The sequence below is a fragment of the Sciurus vulgaris genome (assembly GCF_902686455.1).
Source record: "Sciurus vulgaris genome assembly, chromosome: 10".
NCBI classification, from domain to species: Eukaryota; Metazoa; Chordata; class Mammalia; order Rodentia; family Sciuridae; genus Sciurus; species Sciurus vulgaris.
In genome coordinates this window covers 73265743-73285432 of record NC_136470.1, presented here as the reverse complement: position 1 = coordinate 73285432, position 19690 = coordinate 73265743, and the positions used below count along the sequence as shown (strand labels likewise).

General features: G+C 48.9%; 1 protein-coding gene across 2 annotated transcripts in view; it reads left to right on the top strand.

Annotated features, from left to right (window-relative positions):
- ADCY5 (adenylate cyclase 5) overlaps positions 1-19690 on the top strand; it is a 149637-nt gene that overhangs the window by 114024 nt on the left and 15923 nt on the right. For both annotated transcript variants that reach the window (XM_079155269.1, XM_079155270.1), the window contains exons 9-15: positions 435-457; positions 1343-1487; positions 2588-2685; positions 5863-5950; positions 15151-15267; positions 15685-15849; positions 18331-18506. In XM_079155269.1, coding sequence (XP_079011395.1) covers positions 435-457; positions 1343-1487; positions 2588-2685; positions 5863-5950; positions 15151-15267; positions 15685-15849; positions 18331-18506 — 812 coding nt within the window. The remainder of the gene's footprint in view (positions 1-434; positions 458-1342; positions 1488-2587; positions 2686-5862; positions 5951-15150; positions 15268-15684; positions 15850-18330; positions 18507-19690) is intronic.

The window sequence follows — 19690 nt, the reverse complement described above, 5'->3', positions numbered from 1 at the left end:
AGTGGAGAACTTGTAAACTCTGGTGGGTTTTTGGGTGCTTTGTCGGGGGAGTGTGTGTGAGGAGGGTGTAAAGGGAAGGAATCCAGTGGGGGTCAGGAAGAGCTTAGAGGCAGGGACTTCACAGTGGATGGAATGGAATCAGTGTCCCCAGCATCTCGCATGGACCCATGCCTCAGAAGAACCCCACTGTGTTCACCAACATAGGGAGGGAGGGAAGGAGGGAGGGAGGGATGGAAGGTGCAGACTTCTGTGTCCAGTACTTTGAGAGACCACAGTGAGCAGGGACTGGCCACCTCCTTGCAGCCTGTGTACTCTCTGTTCTCACACTTTCTCTCTCTCTCTCTCTTTCTCTCTCTCTCTCTCTCTCTCTCTCTGCCCCTCTTCTTCTTTCCCTCCCTCCCTCTCTCTCTTTCCCTCTCTCTATCCTCTTTTAGGGCTTTGAAGACCCAAAGGACAAGTGAGTAATAAGCCTTTCTTTATTCCTGACACTACCATCTGGGAAATAATTCTGAATCTGCCTTCCCACTTGGCTCCCCACCTTCATGGAACATGGTCCCACAGACGGTCTTAGCTGAGAGTGAAAGGAGCCCACCATAACAAACAGATGGTCAGCGGCGGCCCCACATAGGCCAGGGCAGCCCAGGGGACCAGCCCACCTGGCAGAGGCCTGGGCCTCAGTGCAGCCTGTTTCATTTTCACTGTGCACACACACAAGTGCGTATACATGTGTATGTACACACAAGCACACATGTGTGCACATGCTTAGCAGGGTTCAACCACACCCAGTGTCCTGAGAGAATGCCCTCCGTGCACTCCTTCAATTCCCAGTTCTCAAGACTGTCAGAAATCCCACTCGAGGACTAGGTTTCACCCTAGAAATAGGGTTTTTAAATTCAGCAAGGACCATGAAGCCTGCTTCACAAGAGGGTCCCGAGTCTAGTTAAAGGGACCAAGTGGACCACAGTCCCTATGGTGGGAGTCCCACCTTCCCATCTCCGCCTTCATTTCAGGATGAGGAGATGGCTGGATAAAGAGCAGAGACAGCTGCCTATAGAGAAAACAACAAAATATTCTGTAATAATTCACAATATTATCACACACCATGTCATCTTGCCAGTGAGTCCCTCCAGCAGCAGGCCTGAGCCTCCGGGGCTCTCCCTGCATGTGCATTTGTTAAGAGTAGGGGCTCACCTGGCTTTAGTCCTTGTGTCCCTGACCTGGTCAAGGCTGACCATGGCCACTGCCTGGTCTCTCTGATCATTCCAAGGAGATATGCAGAACTAGCCCTCTGAGGGTGCTCCTGATGGTCATCCCATCTGGGTCTGTGCCTCCTGCTCCCCAGGAATGCCCAGGAAAGTGCAAACCCTGAGGATGAAGTGGATGAGTTTCTGGGCCGGGCCATTGACGCCAGGAGCATCGACAGGCTGCGATCTGAGCATGTCCGGAAGTTCCTCTTGACCTTCAGGGAACCTGATTTAGAGAAGAAGGTATGGCACCTGGGCAAGGCACAGAGCCGGGATAAGGGAGGCAGTAGGACACTTCCTCCTGCCCCCAGCACCATGGAAGGAGCAGCTTCTTGGTGCCTCAGTTTCCTCATATGTGATACTGTGCTGCCCAGGGAGTTCTAAAGAGACTTCCTTGGTTAGAAGGGATCAATTAACCTTATTGAATCTCTGTTTCCTCATCTAGAAATAGATATTTAACATACCTACTTCAGGATTAAGTGAGTTCTCTTGGTGTAAAACACATAAAATAATAACTACCACCTAGAGGATGTTCAATATACTTTGGTTGCTGTTGGTATTATTATTGCTGTTATCATTTGGCCACCCAGCTTGGGGCACACTGGAGCCTACAGGCCTGAAAGTTGGAAGGGGCAGTCAAGATCCCTCTGTCCCATCTCCTGGGCTCTGAATGAGAAAGCACTGAGCCTCCCAGTGAAGTCGGACCAGAGCCACAGCCTGACCCCAGGCCAGGCAGATCTCTCTGCACCACATTGCAGGCTCTCCCCAGTTTTCACTTCACAAGGACGTGGGTGAACTCCTCTTAGCATTGAAGGAGGAAACCTGATTATCAGAGAAAAACTCTTTTCTGGAAAGGGAAGTAAGCGAACCTGACTATTGCATCGCCTGCTCTGGTTGACCATGCAACACTGACCTCCATGTGTGCAGCTGGGTGGTGTCATGGGAGGAGCTGGGGCTAGGAGTCTGGACCTCGGAGTGACCTTGGGCAAGTCAAGGAAGCTCTTGAGGCCCAAGACACTCATCTCAGAAGTAGGAGTAGCAACAGTTCTATGCCTACTTCTGAGGCTGTTGTGAGCATGACCGATGGTGATGCAGGTGGTGCCCAGGAATTGACAGTTGTGATCATGATGAACTACTGACAGTGGCCCGGCCTGCATAAGGTTTGTTTGACCCAATTCCAAGTCCCTCTCAACTGCCCTCCTCCGGGCACCCTCTTGAAGGGCTTTGCACGGGTTTCTTATGATCTAAGTCTAGCTCTGGGTCTCAGTCTCCCTAGGCTCTCTGGGGTCGACCTGTCTGGGGTGGGAGGTCCTCCGCCCCTCACTCTGTGCATCTTCTCTCAGTATTCCAAGCAGGTGGATGATCGATTTGGTGCCTATGTGGCCTGTGCCTCGCTCGTCTTCCTCTTCATCTGCTTCGTCCAGATCGCCATTGTGCCCCAGTAAGTATCCCCATCCCTCCTGGGCTCTCTCCTATGGCTGCGGAATGGGAGAGCTGGTCATTTAGAAGAACAGAGTAGGGAGCCTGGGCTGAACCAGTCGGGCAGGGAGAGGTTTCTCCACGTGTTCTTGGTAGACCAGGAAGCCAGGGTGAAATGCTCGTGCAGGGTGGGAGACTTCTCACTGGGCACTGTTCAGCTGCAGTAGAGACCCCATCCACTACCTATGGTCCCATGCCATTTAGTACACACCTCTGCTACCCAGTTGAACCACCCAAAGTATCTGCAAGGCTGGCTCCTGTGTGACCTTTGGATATTGAAAAAAAAAAACCAATACATCGTCAAAAGACAAAGTTTTCTTACTACTGTAGGTATTTCAAAGACTGGAATAATTCAGGTTCTGAAGGTTTGTCACAAAGAGGCACTCCTGAACTTTTCTGAGGACTCTTGGTATCACTATGAGAGTCTATGGTTTCTGCAGGAATCACTTTGAAGTAGTGGGCTTTCAGAAATGAAGTTTAGTAGATTGTCTTTCATATGGAGTCATGCTAGGAGAGAAATCTACATGTATGTGCATGTGTATATGTACATATGTATGTGGATATATATGTATATATACATGTTTTTACATCTTACGTATGTAAAATCATTCAAACATACAGAAACGTAATATAATCAACACTCATCCCCTAGCTGTGTCAATATTTTGCAATATTTGTTTTGATTAGTTTTCCTGATTTTGGTGGGGAATGTACTGGGCATTGAACCCAGGGGTGCTATACCACTGAGCTACATCCCCGGCCCTTTTCTATTTTTTTATTTTGAGACAGGGTCTCATAAGTTGTTTAGAGTCTCACTAATTTGCTGAGGCTGTCCTTAAATTTTCAATCCTCTTGCCTCAGTCTCCTGAGCCACTGGGATTACAGGTTGCACCACTGTGCCTGGCTTTTCCTGATTTTTTAAAAGTAAATTTAACAATATTTTGTCCCTAAAATCCTCGATTGACCTCCACTTAAAGGACATTTTCTTCCTGAAAATTAACATCAATTCTCTACTAACCCTGCTCCCAGTCCATGTTCCAGTTTCCAAAATAGTCCCCCAAAGTGTCTCTGCTCGTAATTTATTCCTATCTGGGATCTACCTGAGATCCACTGGTTGCAAGTGGCTGTATATTGTAAGACTCACTTCATCTAAAGAGTCCCCACACCCAACACACTCTATTTCATTTTGAAATAATGGTGGACTTCTGAGAAGTTGCAGAAGTAGTGCAGAGCCTCTGTGTCTCTCTTATCCAGTTTCCCCTACGGTTGACAACTTCCAGAGCCACAGCTCAGTGATCAAAACCAAGAAACACATGCAGGAATGATACAGTTCACTAACCCACAGACCACCTTCTCATCTTGTCTGTTTCCCCCAAGGCCCTTTTCCTGTTCCAGGAGCCAGGTCAGGATCCCACCCTGCATTTAGTCATCATATCTCCTTTGTCCCTTCCAATCTGATAGTTCCTTTGCTTGTCTTTCATGACCGTGGCACTGTTGATGAGCCCTGGACAGTTAATTTGTAGAATGTTGCAGTGTGGGTGTATCCGATGTTCTCCTGATCAGACCGGGGCTGTGTGCTTTGATAAGACTCCCATGGGGGTGGCCATGTATCCTTTCAGTGCAGTGTCAGGAGGCACATGACATCGACATGCCTTTCTTACTTAACACCTTTTATTTTGATGACATTTATTGTTGAAAAGATACCCCATACATTTGTATCTACTGTGACTCTATCAGGACACCACAGGTAATGACCAGACGCTGGTGTGGGCTCTACCTGGTTGTGTAGCTAAACCCACTCCACGGGCGCCGAGGCTGTGCAGGGCTGGTGCGACTGTGGGTCCATATTGCAATAGAACTCCATCTTTCAGTATTGAAGTGGAGCCACAAGTATCAACAAGCAAGCGAGGCCTTCCATCCCATTGCAGCTGGCAGTCCCTTACCGAGTGCATAATCCCGTCTCTTTGCCACTTTTCTTTCTCTGCAGTGTGGCCTGGGCCATCCCAGCTCCTGCTCTGTCTGCCGTGGGTTCGTTCCCTCCTCTGGCCATAGCTCCAAGTGCCTAAGGCATTGACAGAGGTTGTCTCTAACCATCCCCTCTCTAGGGAAAACCTGAAAAGCCACTTTAAAGATTTATCTTCTTCCTCGTTCCATTCGTTGAAGTCCACTAAGTGCTGCTTCTGTGGAATCCTGAACAAAGGTGCTGCCTGTGTCCTCCAGGGCTGTCTCCTTCCCCGGGCCTCACTGGCCTATAACTCACCAGCAACATCTGGCATTCCCAGGCCACTCTCCTTCCTTGATGGGCTCTTGGTGGCACAGTAGTGATGCCCCTGGCTAGCCTCTGCCCCAGGAGACAATGGAAGGAAAGTGCCTTGCAGCTCGTTTGTCTGAGGATTTCCACCAGTGGTGGCCTGTGATCTGCCTGGGAGAGGAGGGGCAGGGACACCTGTGCACTCTTCTTGTTGAGCTGGCTGGGAATGGTGGGGGTGGCAGCAGAAACTGAGCAGGACTTATGGGGGGCGCCTGGCATTGGTCAGTAGGAAGGGGACAGGGCTTAGGGACTGTCATTCTGAATGTATGTATCAGCCCTATTTCTCGGAGTGGCTGGCTGGGCCTGCTGACACATGCATTTATATAAACAAAGGCCATTTGTCAAATCCATTTTCTGTCCTTGTGGTTATTTATCAAGCCACCAGTGGCGATGTGGAGAGAATGACCAGGTGATTTTTAAAGTGGTTCTTCCAAGCTAAGTGGAGCACTCCCATGAACAGCTAAAAAATTGGACACAGTATTTATCAGGTGGCACCTGGCTTTCCATCCAGCTCTCTGTGGGTTGCTGTCCCCCCAACCCCCAGGAAGGGGACAGTGGATGGGACAGAAGGACAGGAGCCAGATCATCATGGTCCAGTGTGCCAAGGGGCCTTCAGGCTGTGTGAGCCCCCACAGGGAGCGGGAGGGAAGAGCAGGGGGCTTTGGGGAAATGAAGCAACTTCAGGTTCTCTCTCGGCTTTCAGAGCCTCAGGCCCCGGAGCTGTGAGGATGGGCCCTGGGGACCTGTGGCCTGTGTGCCAGGCAGGCCCCAGGGAGGCTCAGGCCCAGCACCTGGACGTGGCTTCCCCCTCACCCCTTTCTTCCCCAGCTCCGTGTTCATGCTGAGTTTCTACCTGACCTGTTTCCTGCTGCTGACCTTGGTGGTATTTGTGTCTGTGATCTACTCCTGCGTGAAGGTGAGTCCAGCTGACACCTGGGCCAGCACCTTCTTCTCGATCCTCCCAAGTATGACCAAGTAATGTGCTTGGCATGGGGGGGACGGTATGGTGCTGGGCCACCACCATGACTGGCATTGGCAGCGAGCTAGGCTGGAGGTGAGCCTCATTCTTATTGGCAGGCTCAGCCCTCAGGAATCTTTGCAACAAGAAGATGCTGTCGTGGCCACTTCTCGGGATCAGAAGGGTGCTGGGAGGGCACCTCACAAGCCTGGCACAGAGCAGTGGTCATTAAGCACTCGCTGGAAGAGACCTTCCTGGATATACCCTGGACACTACCTGTGACACCGCCTTCAGTTCCTGGGTGCTGTGGTTTGCCCTGGGGAGGATCTCAGAGATGAGGGATTGGGGTCCAGATGAAGTGCATGACCCTAGAAGGGCTGAGTTCCAGACAGGCCACATCGCTAGCTCAGTGAGCAACATGAGCTCAGGACCTGGAACCTGGCTCCCTTCTTCCGTAATTATTTCCCTTGGGCATGTTGTGTTCCCTCTGTCTCTCAGTGGGACTTGACCACAGGCCATTCTGGTCTGTTCTTGGAATCATTCAGCTTCCTGATTACCTAGCCCACCCAGCCTTTCCCTTGTTTCTTTACCAAGGAGTAAAGAAACTCTCCAACAGCAGAGACGCACCCTCTCCAGCGCCCGCCAGGCCTCCTGTTCCACCCCGACACAACCCTCACTCACCCTGACACTAACCATGAGCTAAGCTCTCGTGGCTGCTGGGGTCGGGTGCTGCCTTCGCATTGCACACTCGGCAGTGAGTGCCATGCCCCAATTTCTCCTGGGGAAATTGCATGTTTGTCAGCTCCAAAGTTCCTGTTCTCTCTCCACCCTCCAAACAGAGTCCTTCATTAATTGGTTAACTGCATAGCCACCTCATGGTCAAGGCCTTGGTGGACTGATGGTCAGAAGTGGAAGGGACCTTGGGAATCTTCCCCCTGACGGGTATGGAGGTGGAAGCCTAGGGATGCGCAGGGCCGCTAGGGTCACTCAGCATATTTGTTTGAGAAGCCTGGCAAGTGGCTGGCTGCATTGCAGGGTGACCCTTCACTTCTCCTTCCTCAGTGCAGTGGTCTCCTGCGACCTGCCCCACTCTGCACTCAGCCACTTTCTGCCTTTGGTCTCCCCAAAGGCTCCCCGGCCTGCTTTCTCCCTAGTGGACAGTTCTACTTTCTTCATCCTGTGCCTGTAAAAGGTTATCATAGAGTCATAAGAGGCAAAAGCAGCCCAAGTGGCCATCAGCAGGTGAATTGATAGACAATGTGGGGTCTGTAGCTGCAAAAAGGAATGACCTTGAGAACATTACCCCAGCACAAGGTCACGTGTTGTATGATTCCACTAATCTGAAATATCTAGAATAGGCAAATTCACAGACACAGAAAGTAGATTAGAGGTGACCAGCACCTGGCAGAAGAGAGAATGGGAACTTATTGTTTAATGGGTACAGAATTTCTACTAGAAATGATAAAAGGTTTTCAAAATAGAGAATGATGTTTGCACAATATTGTAAATGTAACTAATGCTGCTGAGTGGCACACTTAAAAATGGCTAAAATGGCAAATTTTATGTTATTTATATTTTTACCGCAATAAAAAAGTCACAGTAACCTAAAAAAAAAAAAAAAAAAAAAAAAAGCACACTATAGCTAAAATGTTCTCTTTAAAGTTTCTTTCCCCGAGAATCCTGAAAAAAAATTTTCTTTTTAAAATTAAGTTATGGACTGAGACAAAGTCATTTGTTTGTTTAAGATACTTAATTGGCCTGTTCAAATCAGAATCAAAGCTGTATGTAGTCCACCAATTTTTAGCTAGAACCTAAATATCCTCTTTCCTTGTTGGTGGCCTTGGAAAATCTGAGTCCATCCTGATTCCATTCCCTGTGTGTGCCCTGATTGGTGCATGTCTCTGGGTGAGCAGGGGAGGAGGCCCACTTCCCTGCCTGACACTGACTGCCCTGGCCCTTTTGAGTTAGTATGCTGGTCTAGTGAGTTCTTTCTCCTACTGTTCAAGATGGTTTAAGGAAATCAGCTCTGCTTCCTTTCGTACTATGAATCTCACTATTTTGTTCCCAGTGCCCAATTTAGTAAGCTTGTTCTCAGTTCCTTTATTGGGCCCGGTGAATTTTCTGACTGTTCTGAGGAGGCCTCGGGTTTACTTCCTTTCTGCCCATCCACAGAAACACTGTCCCCCACACACCAGTCTTCCAGGGAACTGCTTCCTCCACCTTGTAAACGGAGGGCTTCGGTAAAGAAGGTGTTTAGAAAGTGCCCCCTGGTTATCACATCTCCAGGCTAGCAGCTGACATGTCAAATAGACGCTAGCCCCACCCTCACGTCCTTGCCATCAGCCCCTGGATTAGCCAACTTCTTAGGATTTGTCCCCTCCTGGAAAGCAGAACACGACCTGAAAATTTGTTTATAACGTTAACTGCTTTTCCAATTCCTTGTTCTCCTTCCTTCCCTCTTGTTGTGGGCCAAACTATTTGTACATTAAGACATGAAAGGGGCCATTTTACCTTTCGGCTTGTATGCAGCAGGTTTATTAACCCACCCTTTGAGGATGCAGGACTAACCTGTCACTGAGCACCATCTCATGCCGAATGAATGAAGGTGGACAGACTAAATGTTTATTGTATCACCTTGTCAGGTATTGACGCAGCCGGCGAGGCTGCAGTCAGCGTCATGCTGCATTACCTTTGAAAAGCATTCGCCCTTTATCAGAATGCAGACATTCTCCATTTCACTCCACAGTCTCTGAGGACCCAGGGTATGCCGATGAGACGCATAATCCCTCAGCTACTCTAGGCTCCGGCTCTGCTCATCGGAAACCATACAGTTGTCAGACACAGTTGCTTTCTCTGTCTCATTTGCTTTTCCATTTTCCTTGAGCAACTCAAGCTGCTTCCTTAAGCTATCCATATTTTGATCTTTTCACAGAGATATGCATGGAGACAGTATGGACCCAGTCTTCCCTGCGTGGGAGGTGCAGGTCCTTTCTACGGAAGGTTCTCCCTTCTCCTCACTAGTACTCAGAGAGCCCTTCCATCTTGGCCCTGTGAAATCTCCTGAACTGGCCTGGTGCAATTCTCACGAACCCCAGACTTCTCAGGGAAGCTGACCCCATGCCCTGATCTTCACCTTGACCCCAAGTCCTGTCCTTACTTCTCATTCCACTGTGTGCCTTTGGAACCCTGCTGCCTCTAGGATGCCTTGGCTGAAGGATGGGAACCTGGAGTCCACCCTTTCATTCATTGATTGCGGTCGTGGAGGGCAAGCTATATGTCTGCGTTAAGGCCCTCATCCCCTTCCTCCAAGTCTGTGCTGACCACAGACCAAGAACCATCAGGTTAAATCCTTCCTCACCATCACGTGTCCACAGACTCAGAGAATCTGAGATGGGAAGGAGCCTGAGCAGTAATGGAGTCAAGCCACACACCTGAGGCTGCAGTCCTTTAATTTAACCTTTGCAGGCATGGGTCAACCTGCGCTTGATCACCTCCAGTGGGTTCACTCATGTCTCCCAAGTGCAGCCCCTTCCCTTCTCGCCCAGCTCCAGCCACTCCATTGGTCTGCATCACCTGTGAAGCAGCCCAGGTCTATACCTACCCAGTGGGCAGAGAGGGTAGCTCACTCCTCTCCCCACACTCTGGTCTGGGCCTCATGCTTTCCCTGTGGCTCATTAGCACATCCTTACGCAGAAGGTCAGCCTGTCTTTCCAGCAGGACATGGAACCCTGTAGGGGCAATTGGCTACACAGCTGTGGTGTGTGTGTGTGTGTGTGTGATGCTGGGGTTAGAGCCCAGGGCCTCACACATGCTAGGTTATGCTTTACCACCAAAGCCACATCTCTAGCTCATAAACCAGGTAGTTCTTAACTCAGAGCCCATGATCTTTCCCCTCCAGGACACTGCCTTGGTTAATATGTCTGTTTAACTCCTGAAAGGCCAAGTGATGAGAGCAATGGTGTGCAGCTTTTGCCTGCTTTGTCTGGCCTCTGAGGTCTTCATATCTTTTTTAAAAAATGTTCACAAAGTAAGAGCTACTGCCTTTTGTTAGCTCCTTGTCAAAGAAGCTGTTTTCCTAAGTATTTTGCCACCCTATTTCATCATCTTCTTTCATCTCTGTAATCCCCTGGCCCCATATCACAGGGCCCAGCAAGGTCACTTTTCCTAGGACACTCAAGAGAAGCCAGTGTCTAAACTGTCCCTTACCTCAGTCATGGTCTATTCATTATGTCCACATTCCCACTGTTCATGGTGAATAATTTCAATGTACTGATTCTAAACTTACTTTAAAAAGTGTGCTTCTTTTTCTGAGCTCCAGTTGTGAGCCAGCATTCTGTGTACAATCATCTGCTGTGATGATGCAGTCCAAGATCTGATAGTAGCCATGGCGATCCTTCATAAAGAGGCTCTGTCCACTAAAGGATCTTAAGATGCACACTGGGATTAGCAAATTGGGATTTGGGGTTCACATACATATGAATCTTCCAATTACAGATGAGACTGTGTGAACCAGTGCTGGGGCAGGATGTCACCTATTCTCTAGACTTCTGTCCTTGGCTTCCTACCAAGCCTAGGGTAGGTCTTTTTGCAGGGTGCCAAGGGAAGCTGGCTTGCAGCAAGCCAAGGCATGAAGACTCAGCCATTCATTAGCTGCTCCCCAAACTCCCACTGAGGATTGAACTCAGGGGTGCTCTACCTCTGAACCTCATTCCTGATCCTTTTTTTTTTTTTTTTTTTTTTTTTTTTACTTTGAAACAGGGTCTTCCTAAGTTGCATAGGCCAAGTTCGAACTTGGAACCCTCCTGCCTCAGCCTTCTGAGTCACTGAGGTTACACTCGTGGGCCACAGTGCCAATCTTAGCTGCTTTTATAATAAAAAAAAAAAAAAATAGCCTGCAGCCCTTCCCCTGGCCTCTGCATGGTCTTTGTGGGGCTCCTGGTCCCACATTCACCAGAAACCAGGTGTACCTGTCCTCTTCCCCAGCCACCTTTTATCAAGAAAGTTCTGGCATTTACTCACAACCTTCATTTGAGTCATCCATTACACTCATGGTGTGAATCATGAAGGAAGCTCCTCCGGTGACCAGAACTGAAACAGTTTAAGCAACATGGGATGGAGGTGGGGTGGGAAACGAAATGTCAACACTTTAAGCAACCAAAGATCTGAAACAATCTGTCATGCCATTTCAGAGGAAGATCCTCACCTAGAGCCCAAACGCTTTCTCCATCACCGGATTCCCTTAATGGAAAACAAGAACTTTCTGTTCGGCAACATAGCTTTTAAAAATGCGAATACTGGGCTGGGAATGGGGCTAAGTGGTAGAGGCCCTGGGCTCATCCCCGGCACCACCACAGGATAAAAAAAAAAAAAAAAAAAGCAAACATTTACTTCCTTTCTATTGCATTTAACAGCGTACAGAGCATTTTCGAATGTACCACTTCACAGAGTCTTCATAACCACTCTGGGAGATAAATATTCTCTCTTACTGATAAGGAAACTGAGGCTCAGAGCAATTCATAATATCCTCAGGACCACACAGCGAGTGAGAGACTGAGCAGGATTTTTAAAAAATTTTTGTTTTTAGTTGGTGCATTATAGTGATACATAAAAATGAAATTCATTATGATAAATTCATACGTGCACATAACATAGTTTGACTAATTCCATTCTGCTCTTCCTCCAATTTCTATCCCTCCTCTCTCTCTCGAAGTTCTCTTTCTGTATTCCACTGTTCTCCCTTCTATTTTAATGAGACTCTGAGATCCCCCCTTTTTTAAATTCTTCTTTCCCTCTGGATTCCACATATGAGAGAGGACATTCAGCCCTTGACTTCATGAGTTAGGCATATTTCACTCAACATGATGTTCTACAGTACCATTCATTTACCAGCAAATGTCATAATTTCATTCTTCTTTATGGCTGAGTAGAACTCCATTGTGTACAGAAACTGCATTTTCTTTATCCAGTCCTCTATTGAGGGACACCTGGGCTGTTTCCATAATTTGGCTATTGTGAATTGTGCTGCTATAAATATTGAGGTGGTTGTATCTGTAAAGTATGCTGATTTTAGTTCTTTTGTATAAATACCAAGGAGTAGGATAGCTGGGTCATATGATGGGTTCGTTCCCAACCTTTTGAGGAATCTCCACACTGCTTTCCAGAGTGGTTGTACCAATTTGAGCAGGATTAAAAAAAAAAAAAAAAAAAGATTTATTGAGATATAAATTGACACATCATAAAATTCACCCTTGTAAAGGTGGTGAACTTGTAATTCACTAGTTTTAAGTATATTCACAAAGTTGTACAACTGTTACCACTGATTACAGGACAGTATCATCATCCCAAAGAAAACCCATTCTCTTTAGCAGTCTTTCCTGTTCCCTGCTCACCACAGCCCTGACAACCACTGATCTACTTTCTCTCTCTATGCATTTGCATATTATCCGTGTCTCATATAAGTGGAATCATATAATATGTGACCTTTTGAGACTGACTTATTTCACTTAGCATAATAATTTCAAGCTTCATCCATATTCTACCATGTAACAGCACTTCATTTCTTTTTATGGCTCAATAATATTCTGTTGATGACTTTATCACATTTTGTTTATACTTTATCAATTGATAGGCATATGAGTAGTTCTCATTTTCAGGCTATTATGAATAGTACTGCTGTAAACATAGGTGTACAGATATTAGTGCATGTCTCTGCCTTCAGTTATTTGGGCTATATACCCAGAAGGTGGAATTGTGGGGTCTTATGATGATTCTATCTTTAATATTTTAAAAAAACATAATACCATCTTCCACAAGAGCTGCATTATTTCACATTCACAACAGTAATCCACAAAGGTTCCAATTTCTTCATGTCCTTGGCAATAGTTTTTTTACTTTCTTGGTGTTGATTTGTTGCACAAATTTTTAAATTTTGGTGAAGTTCAGTTTATCTTTTTTTCTTTTTGCCTGTGTCTCTGATGCCATCTCCAAGAAAACATTGCCGAATCCAAAGTTATTATCTACATGCATATTTTCTTCTAGGATTTTATAGTTTCAATACTTATATTTAGGCCTCTGGTCCATTTTGAGGTAATTTCTGTTTATGGTGTGAGGTAGGGACCCAACTTCATTATTTTGCATGTGAATATTCATTTGACCCAGTACCTTTGGTCGAAAGGACTATTCCTCATTGAATTGTCTTGGCACTGTCATCAAAATCAATTGGGCTATAAATGTAAGGGTTTATTTCTGGACTCTCTGTCTGATTTATCTCTGTTGTTGTTAGGCAGGACTTTAATCCAAACTAATGCTCAGCACATCACGCCTATCTTTCCTTCTGCCCCTGAGAGGGTTTAGTCAGAATGTGTCCTGTATTATCCCAGAGGGCAGTGTTTTTCAGAACAATGCCACAAGCTCACTAGTCTTTGAAAATACTGGGAGGCTGCCTTGCAAGGGAGATGGAGGCCCAGGTCTCCATCTCTCAACTTAGAGTCTGTCTGTCTGCTAGACCTCTGCTACAGCCGTCTCCATGATCTGCCCTTCCCTGTGGTCCCCACTTTCCCTCTGCTGAATTGGAAGTGGCCTTGCTGGAAGGTAGAGGAGGATTCTGGAGTGGGAATTTGTATACTTCCCTAATGCACAGCCAGCCCAGAGCCCAAGACCCAGGGGTGAGCAGGGCCCTTCCTTATTAGGAACTGGGAAGGGTCTGAGGTCTAATTTTACCCTACATACAAGCTGATAAGTTAGCTTGTAAATGTTTTGTGGATGCTGGCAGAAGATATGAGACTCCTAGGTCAGAGATAAAAGGCTGTTACTCCTGGCACAGACAACAGCATGGGCAACAGCACATTTGTATTCCCTTTACCCCTGAAGTCCCAGGTGACAATGCTAAGGGTCCACATGGATGCTGTACATATAAATGGGTTGGCTTGTGGCAGAGGAACATCTGGTCAATGGCCCAGCACTTTTTGAGCTAGGAGCAAACACTGAAGCACACAGCCACTCCCCCTCACCACCAACTCATTGGGAGTGAGCAGCTACATGGTGGTCTCGCTGTGGATCCTTGACCTACTTAGTCATCTGTGTGACCAGTGATAGGAACTTGGATCTTGGGGTCTGGCACTCAGCAAGTATGTGCAGGGATGGTTAGGGGCCATAATCAGGGTCGAGGCGTTTGCCTGCTTCACTTATTGCAAAAGTCAGGGTGCTCCTACAAATGGGAGACTTCAGAAAGGGGATGTGGCTTGCTCAGGGCCATACAGGAAAAGCCACATCTAGGACCCAGGCTTCCCACCTCCCAACCCTGTGCTTTTTCCACCATCCTCTCTTCTTGGAGGTTTCTTAGGACACCTGGAATGTTGGCAGCAGACAGGACTCGCCAAGAAGAGGCAAGGCAGGCAGGGGTGGAGGAGCCTACAGGTTGCTTCTCTGTCAGCCTCTTTGTTAGCATAGGTTGTGTGGGAGGAGAACGTGGCGTATGAGGCCAAATGTGTCAGATTTGGTGGCAGAAATGAGACTTAGAAGGTTGATCATTTAATCACCAAAGACACAGTGGGTCTTTGAGTGGTGTGTCTAGTTGAAGAATATATAGGAAGGGCTGGGTGAGGGGAACGGCAGGTCGAGGAGTTTCATGCTGAAGGAAAGCTGACTCAGTGCTGGTGTCCAGGCCTCGCCCTCTTGTTCCCATGCTGCTTTGCTGCTTCTCACAAGCCCAGCCCCTTCCTCCAGATACCAGGTCTTTTCTGCAAGTCCCTGCTTCTTCCAGGAAGCCTTCCCAACCCTCCCCAGGGAAGTAGGACCCCTCCATGTGTTCTCCACTGCCACCCACCACCCCTGACTATAACTCCCTGAGGCCCAGCCAGAACTCACTCTCTGGGGAAATGGGCTTGTCAGCCCTCCTTGTTGGGTCAAGATGGTGTCACTTCTTCCATCCAGCCTCTCACCGTGGGCTTCCAGGCACACTCACTCCTGGCCAGCCCAGAGTCTGTGCTGCTGTTGCCCTGGAAGCAGGATGCAGTGGTATGAGGCTGGAGCCTTGCAGGCTGGGAGGGGTTCAGAAAGGCCAGGGGAGCTACACTGGAAGCACGGGTGGGTCCACTGGGCCTGTCCACTGCCATCGTCAGGGTCCTTGCTGAATGCTCTTCTGTCTCTCCCTCGCCCAGCTCTTCCCCACCCCACTGCAGATCCTCTCCAGGAAGATCGTGCGGTCCAAGATGAACAGTACCCTGGTTGGTGTGTTCACCATCACCCTGGTGTTCCTATCGGCTTTTGTCAACCTGGTGGGTGGCTCCACATCCTCCCAGTGCCTCCCCAGCCCCATGGGGTCAAACCCAGCAGAGCTCTGTGCCCAACTCCATGACCTGGGGGAGCATACACCCAGAAATCCCTATTTGTGTCTCACTCCAGGTCTGGGATCAGATTTGTCTCCTAAATTAGCTCTCATGCTGGCTTTTAGTTCCTTACTCTCAAGACTGAAGAGCACAGGGAATGTCCCCAAAGCAGACTTAGGACCCCATCTCAGGAAGGCACCCTGGCCTCGCCTTCCTAACCAGGGGACTGGACAGACCTGCCAGGTCCTCAGCCTCTTCTAGGCTCAACTTTCTCCCCAGTAGAAGGGAGGCTGTACCTGAGACAGGGTGCAGGGTGGTTCTTGATCCTGGGGGCTGACCACTCCTTACTGCCCTCTGCCCGCCCAGTTCACATGTAACTCCGAGGACCTGGTGGGCTGCCTGGCAGAAGAGCACAACATCAGTACCAGCCAGGTTAATGCATGCCACGTGCTGGAGTCAGCCTTCAACTACAGCCTGGGCAACGATCGCAGCTTCTGCGGCAGCCACTGGCCCAACTGCAACTTTCCTGAGGTACTGAGCCAACAGGGCTGGGTGGGGGAGCAGATGCAGCCACTCCTGCCTTACCCCACTCTGCCCTCCGACTTCCCTGGATAGTCTGAGGTAAGGTCGGGGCCCACCAGCTCACTGCCATGCTGGAGACTGCCTGCCCCCAGCTTCATCAACACCCACGTGCCCAACACTGGTGAACAAGGGCAGCCTCCTTGGTATAACCACAGCAGTACTGATGTAGCTATCGTTCATAGCATGCTTACCATGGGCCAGGTGCTGTGTTAAGTGCCTTACATACGTCTGCTCAGTAAATCCTCACAACCCTATGCCATAGGTACTATCTTAGCTCTTTTGTAGAGATGAAGAACCTGAAGCATAGAGAGGTTAAGTTACTTGCCCAAGATCACTGAGCTAGTAGGCAGCAGTCTGAGCTCTCACACAAGTTATCTGGCGTTGGGAGTTCATGCTCCTGAGAGTAAAACTTTCTGGACCCTCTGCCTATGTGGCAGACCTGACCCTTCCTCAGGAGAGTCCACTTGATCCCCCAGCTGCTAGGGTCAGGAAGCATGGAGGGGAGCAAAGGGAACCCAATCCCAAGCCATGACCACAAACCACCCGTTCAGAGTGTGCAACAATAGTTTTCAATATATTCACAAGTCAGTGTGGATGTCCTCTTTGGGAACACTTTCACCACCCCCAAGAGAAATTTTGTAGCTACAGGCATCTGGATTTAAAATAAATAGCACCAAGGCTCTTACTGAGAGAATGGCATGTGATGGCATTGCTGTGCTTCTCTGCAAGCAGTTTGCCCCAAGCAGCAGGCCCAGGCTTCCTGCCTGTCTGGAAACGTTTGTTCTGTGCGGTGGCCTTTGCCACCTCCCAGCTCCCTGCAGGGCACTCACAGGAAACCTGTAAGGCAATGACAGAAGATCTTGCTCTTCTGCTTTACTGCAATTCCCAAAGGGCCCAGAACTGCAGCGGAGGAGCATGGGCTGTCACAGTGCTGGCCTCTCTCCCCCACCCTGGGAAGGAGCCTGACCATCTCCTTGTTGCACTGTTGAGTCAAGGAAAGTCCAGTGAGGAGCTGGGCTCAGCTGATGACCACCCAGAAAGGTGCTTTTTTCCATCCCGGGCCCAAGACCAGCTCTCCTTCCCCTCTGCAGCCAGGCTGGGCAGGTAGCCAGGCCTCCCCTCCTGTGCTCCATTCCCTCTCATGTCTGGCTGGGAGCCCAGGGAAGCAGCATTTGTGCTTCCTGAGGAGCAGAGGTTGTATTTGCCTGTTTGACACTAGGTGGTCGGAGAAGCTAGGAATAGGGGTGGGGGCACTGGTGTCCCAGTTATTCCATGTTGCAGGTGGTTGGTCCCAGTCTTCAGCCCTCACCAGTGTTGCTAGCTGAGTCAGCCACTCCCTACAGACTCCAGGCCCTTCGGGGTCCGGGTGGGAACAGCATTAAGCCTTGGCCTCCTGCTGCCCAGGACCCAGCTTCTGCATAGGAGTTCAGGCTGGCTGGAGAAAGCCCTTTTTTCCTCCCCCAAGCTGGAACACTGGGCTGAATTATCTGGGCTTGCTTTCCTACGCTGTCCTCTGCTCAGTTATTGGGGGTGACTTGAGGCTACCCTTGTCCCAGTCTATCACCAGGGGACCCTCAGCAGTGGCTCACTTAGCTCCTGGAAGCCTGGGGAGGCAGAGGGCCCAGCCTGGGCTACCCCCACTGCCAGCTACCTCATTTGGCCCCCAGCCCAAGGCAGAGGCAGTGTGGAAATAGGAAGAGTCTTGAAGCTGACTCAGAAATAATAGTGCTAAATTTAAAAGAAAGAACAGGATCATAGATGCTGACATGGCTAGGAGAAGCATCAGGGGACTATAGCAGAGAAGGGCTGCTGAGATCAGCTGGTTTGCCCCTTGGTTGTTTAACAAGGAAATCAACTCAAAGACAAGGAGGGACTTCCACAAAGTAAATAGTACAGGGCACAATCCTTCATCTCAAGTGCTGAGGGTCAATGTATTTTAGACTGCAAATTTTTCCCAGATTTAAGAAGGCTGCTTCCCGTGCCCAGCAGTCTGGGGCAGACCTGATAGTGGAACACAGCCATACTTCAGCAGCCAAATGCCTGAACAGTCACTGAGAGCTGCATGCGGCTGGTGATTGGCATTGCATCAGTTAGTTTGGGTTTCGCCAGCAAATGAGGAAGTTCGGTTGTTGCCCTCCAGGTTATGAAACACTTCCCCTTTTTCCTGCTGTGGGTTTCAGAGCTGCAGGGAACCTCACAGTTATTGAAGTTATTGTGAGCTGCTCCCCAGTTATTGAAGGTCTTGGACACAGCCCCACGGGGCTTCATTGCACCCAGCAGGCACTGCGAGCCCCAATATAGAAAGTTGTGTAGATAGGGAAGCAGGCTTAGTGGGGCTGATTACACGGTCTGAAGTACACAGCCAGTCCGTAGTGTATCAGGGGCGGGGCCGGGGCGGGGCCGGGAGCTGACACCGCCCTCTCTCGACAGTACTTCACCTACAGCGTGCTGCTCAGCCTGCTGGCCTGCTCCGTGTTCCTGCAGATCAGTTGCATCGGCAAGCTGGCACTCATGCTGGCCATCGAGCTCATCTATGTGCTCGTCGTCGAGGTGCCTGGTGTCACACTCTTTGACAATGCCGACCTGCTGGTTACCGCCAATGCCATGTATGTGGTACCTCCTTCACCACCCACAGTGCCCAGGGGCCACAGGGAGGCAGAAAGTATAGAAGTCTGGGGTCTGGCATCGCAGGGACCCTACAAGGAGGGTGTCTAGCTCCTGAGCACTGCTGTCCCATGCTGTCTGGCCCACAGTCAGCCTGGTCATCCAGAGGTCAGATTTCCAAGGGAGATGACTCCAAGCAGGGAAAGACCTCTGGCTCTGGGTCCAACTGAGTTTGGATCTCAGTGTCAGATACACATTTGGTTATTTTCCTGAAATGCATTTTTTCCCTGTAAAATGGGCATGATACCATAGTAACAAAATAAAACAAAGTGCCTGGTATGTAGTACTCTTTTCTTCCCATCACCACCTCTACACACACACACCAAGTAGTGCAAAAACAATGTAAGTGACCAGTCTGTGTCTCCTGAGGAAACACAGCACACTGCACTTTCTCTAAGAGGAAGGGGTCCAGCCAGACAGCCATACATTTGCTCAACTCATTCAGAAATATGTATTGAGGGCCTACCAGGTGCAGGCACTGAGCCAGGCAATGGAGGTACAATCAGGATAGGACCAACAACCCCACAGAAGTGCCCCTTCTTGTGAAAGGGAACCTCTGAGAAAATGAAGTTGTAATGAAGGATCTAAGTCAGATTCAAGCAAGAACTTCCTTGTGGGTGTTTGAGACTATGGACAGATGACAGGAAAATGCTGTGCCATCAGGAACAGTGCAGGCTTCAGGCTGGGGGAGGGCGGGGAGTCAAGTTCCCTTGGGTCAGGACGAGAGCTGGCTGTCTTGGCCTCTTTTGTTTCCTGCTTCCACTCCCAGCCTCTCCTCTCCCACTGCTGAGGTTGGCAGCAGAGCCCTAAGATCATTTTTCTTTTGGGAGCCCCTAGTTTGGCTCTAGGGCAACTCTCTCTATTCAATAGACAAATAATGCAAGCCACAAATGTAATTTAAAATTTTCTAGTAGCTGTATAAAACCGGCAAAAAGTACAATTTAAAAGCAATTTATTTAGCCAATAAACCCAAAATACGATCATTTTAACATTAATCAATTAAAAAGTATTAGAGAAATACTTTACCTTTCCACACTCTTCACGGCCTGATGTATATTTTCATTTTCAGCACGTTTTAACTTGTGTGAGTTCCATTTCAAGGGTCAGTAGACACACATGGCCAGCA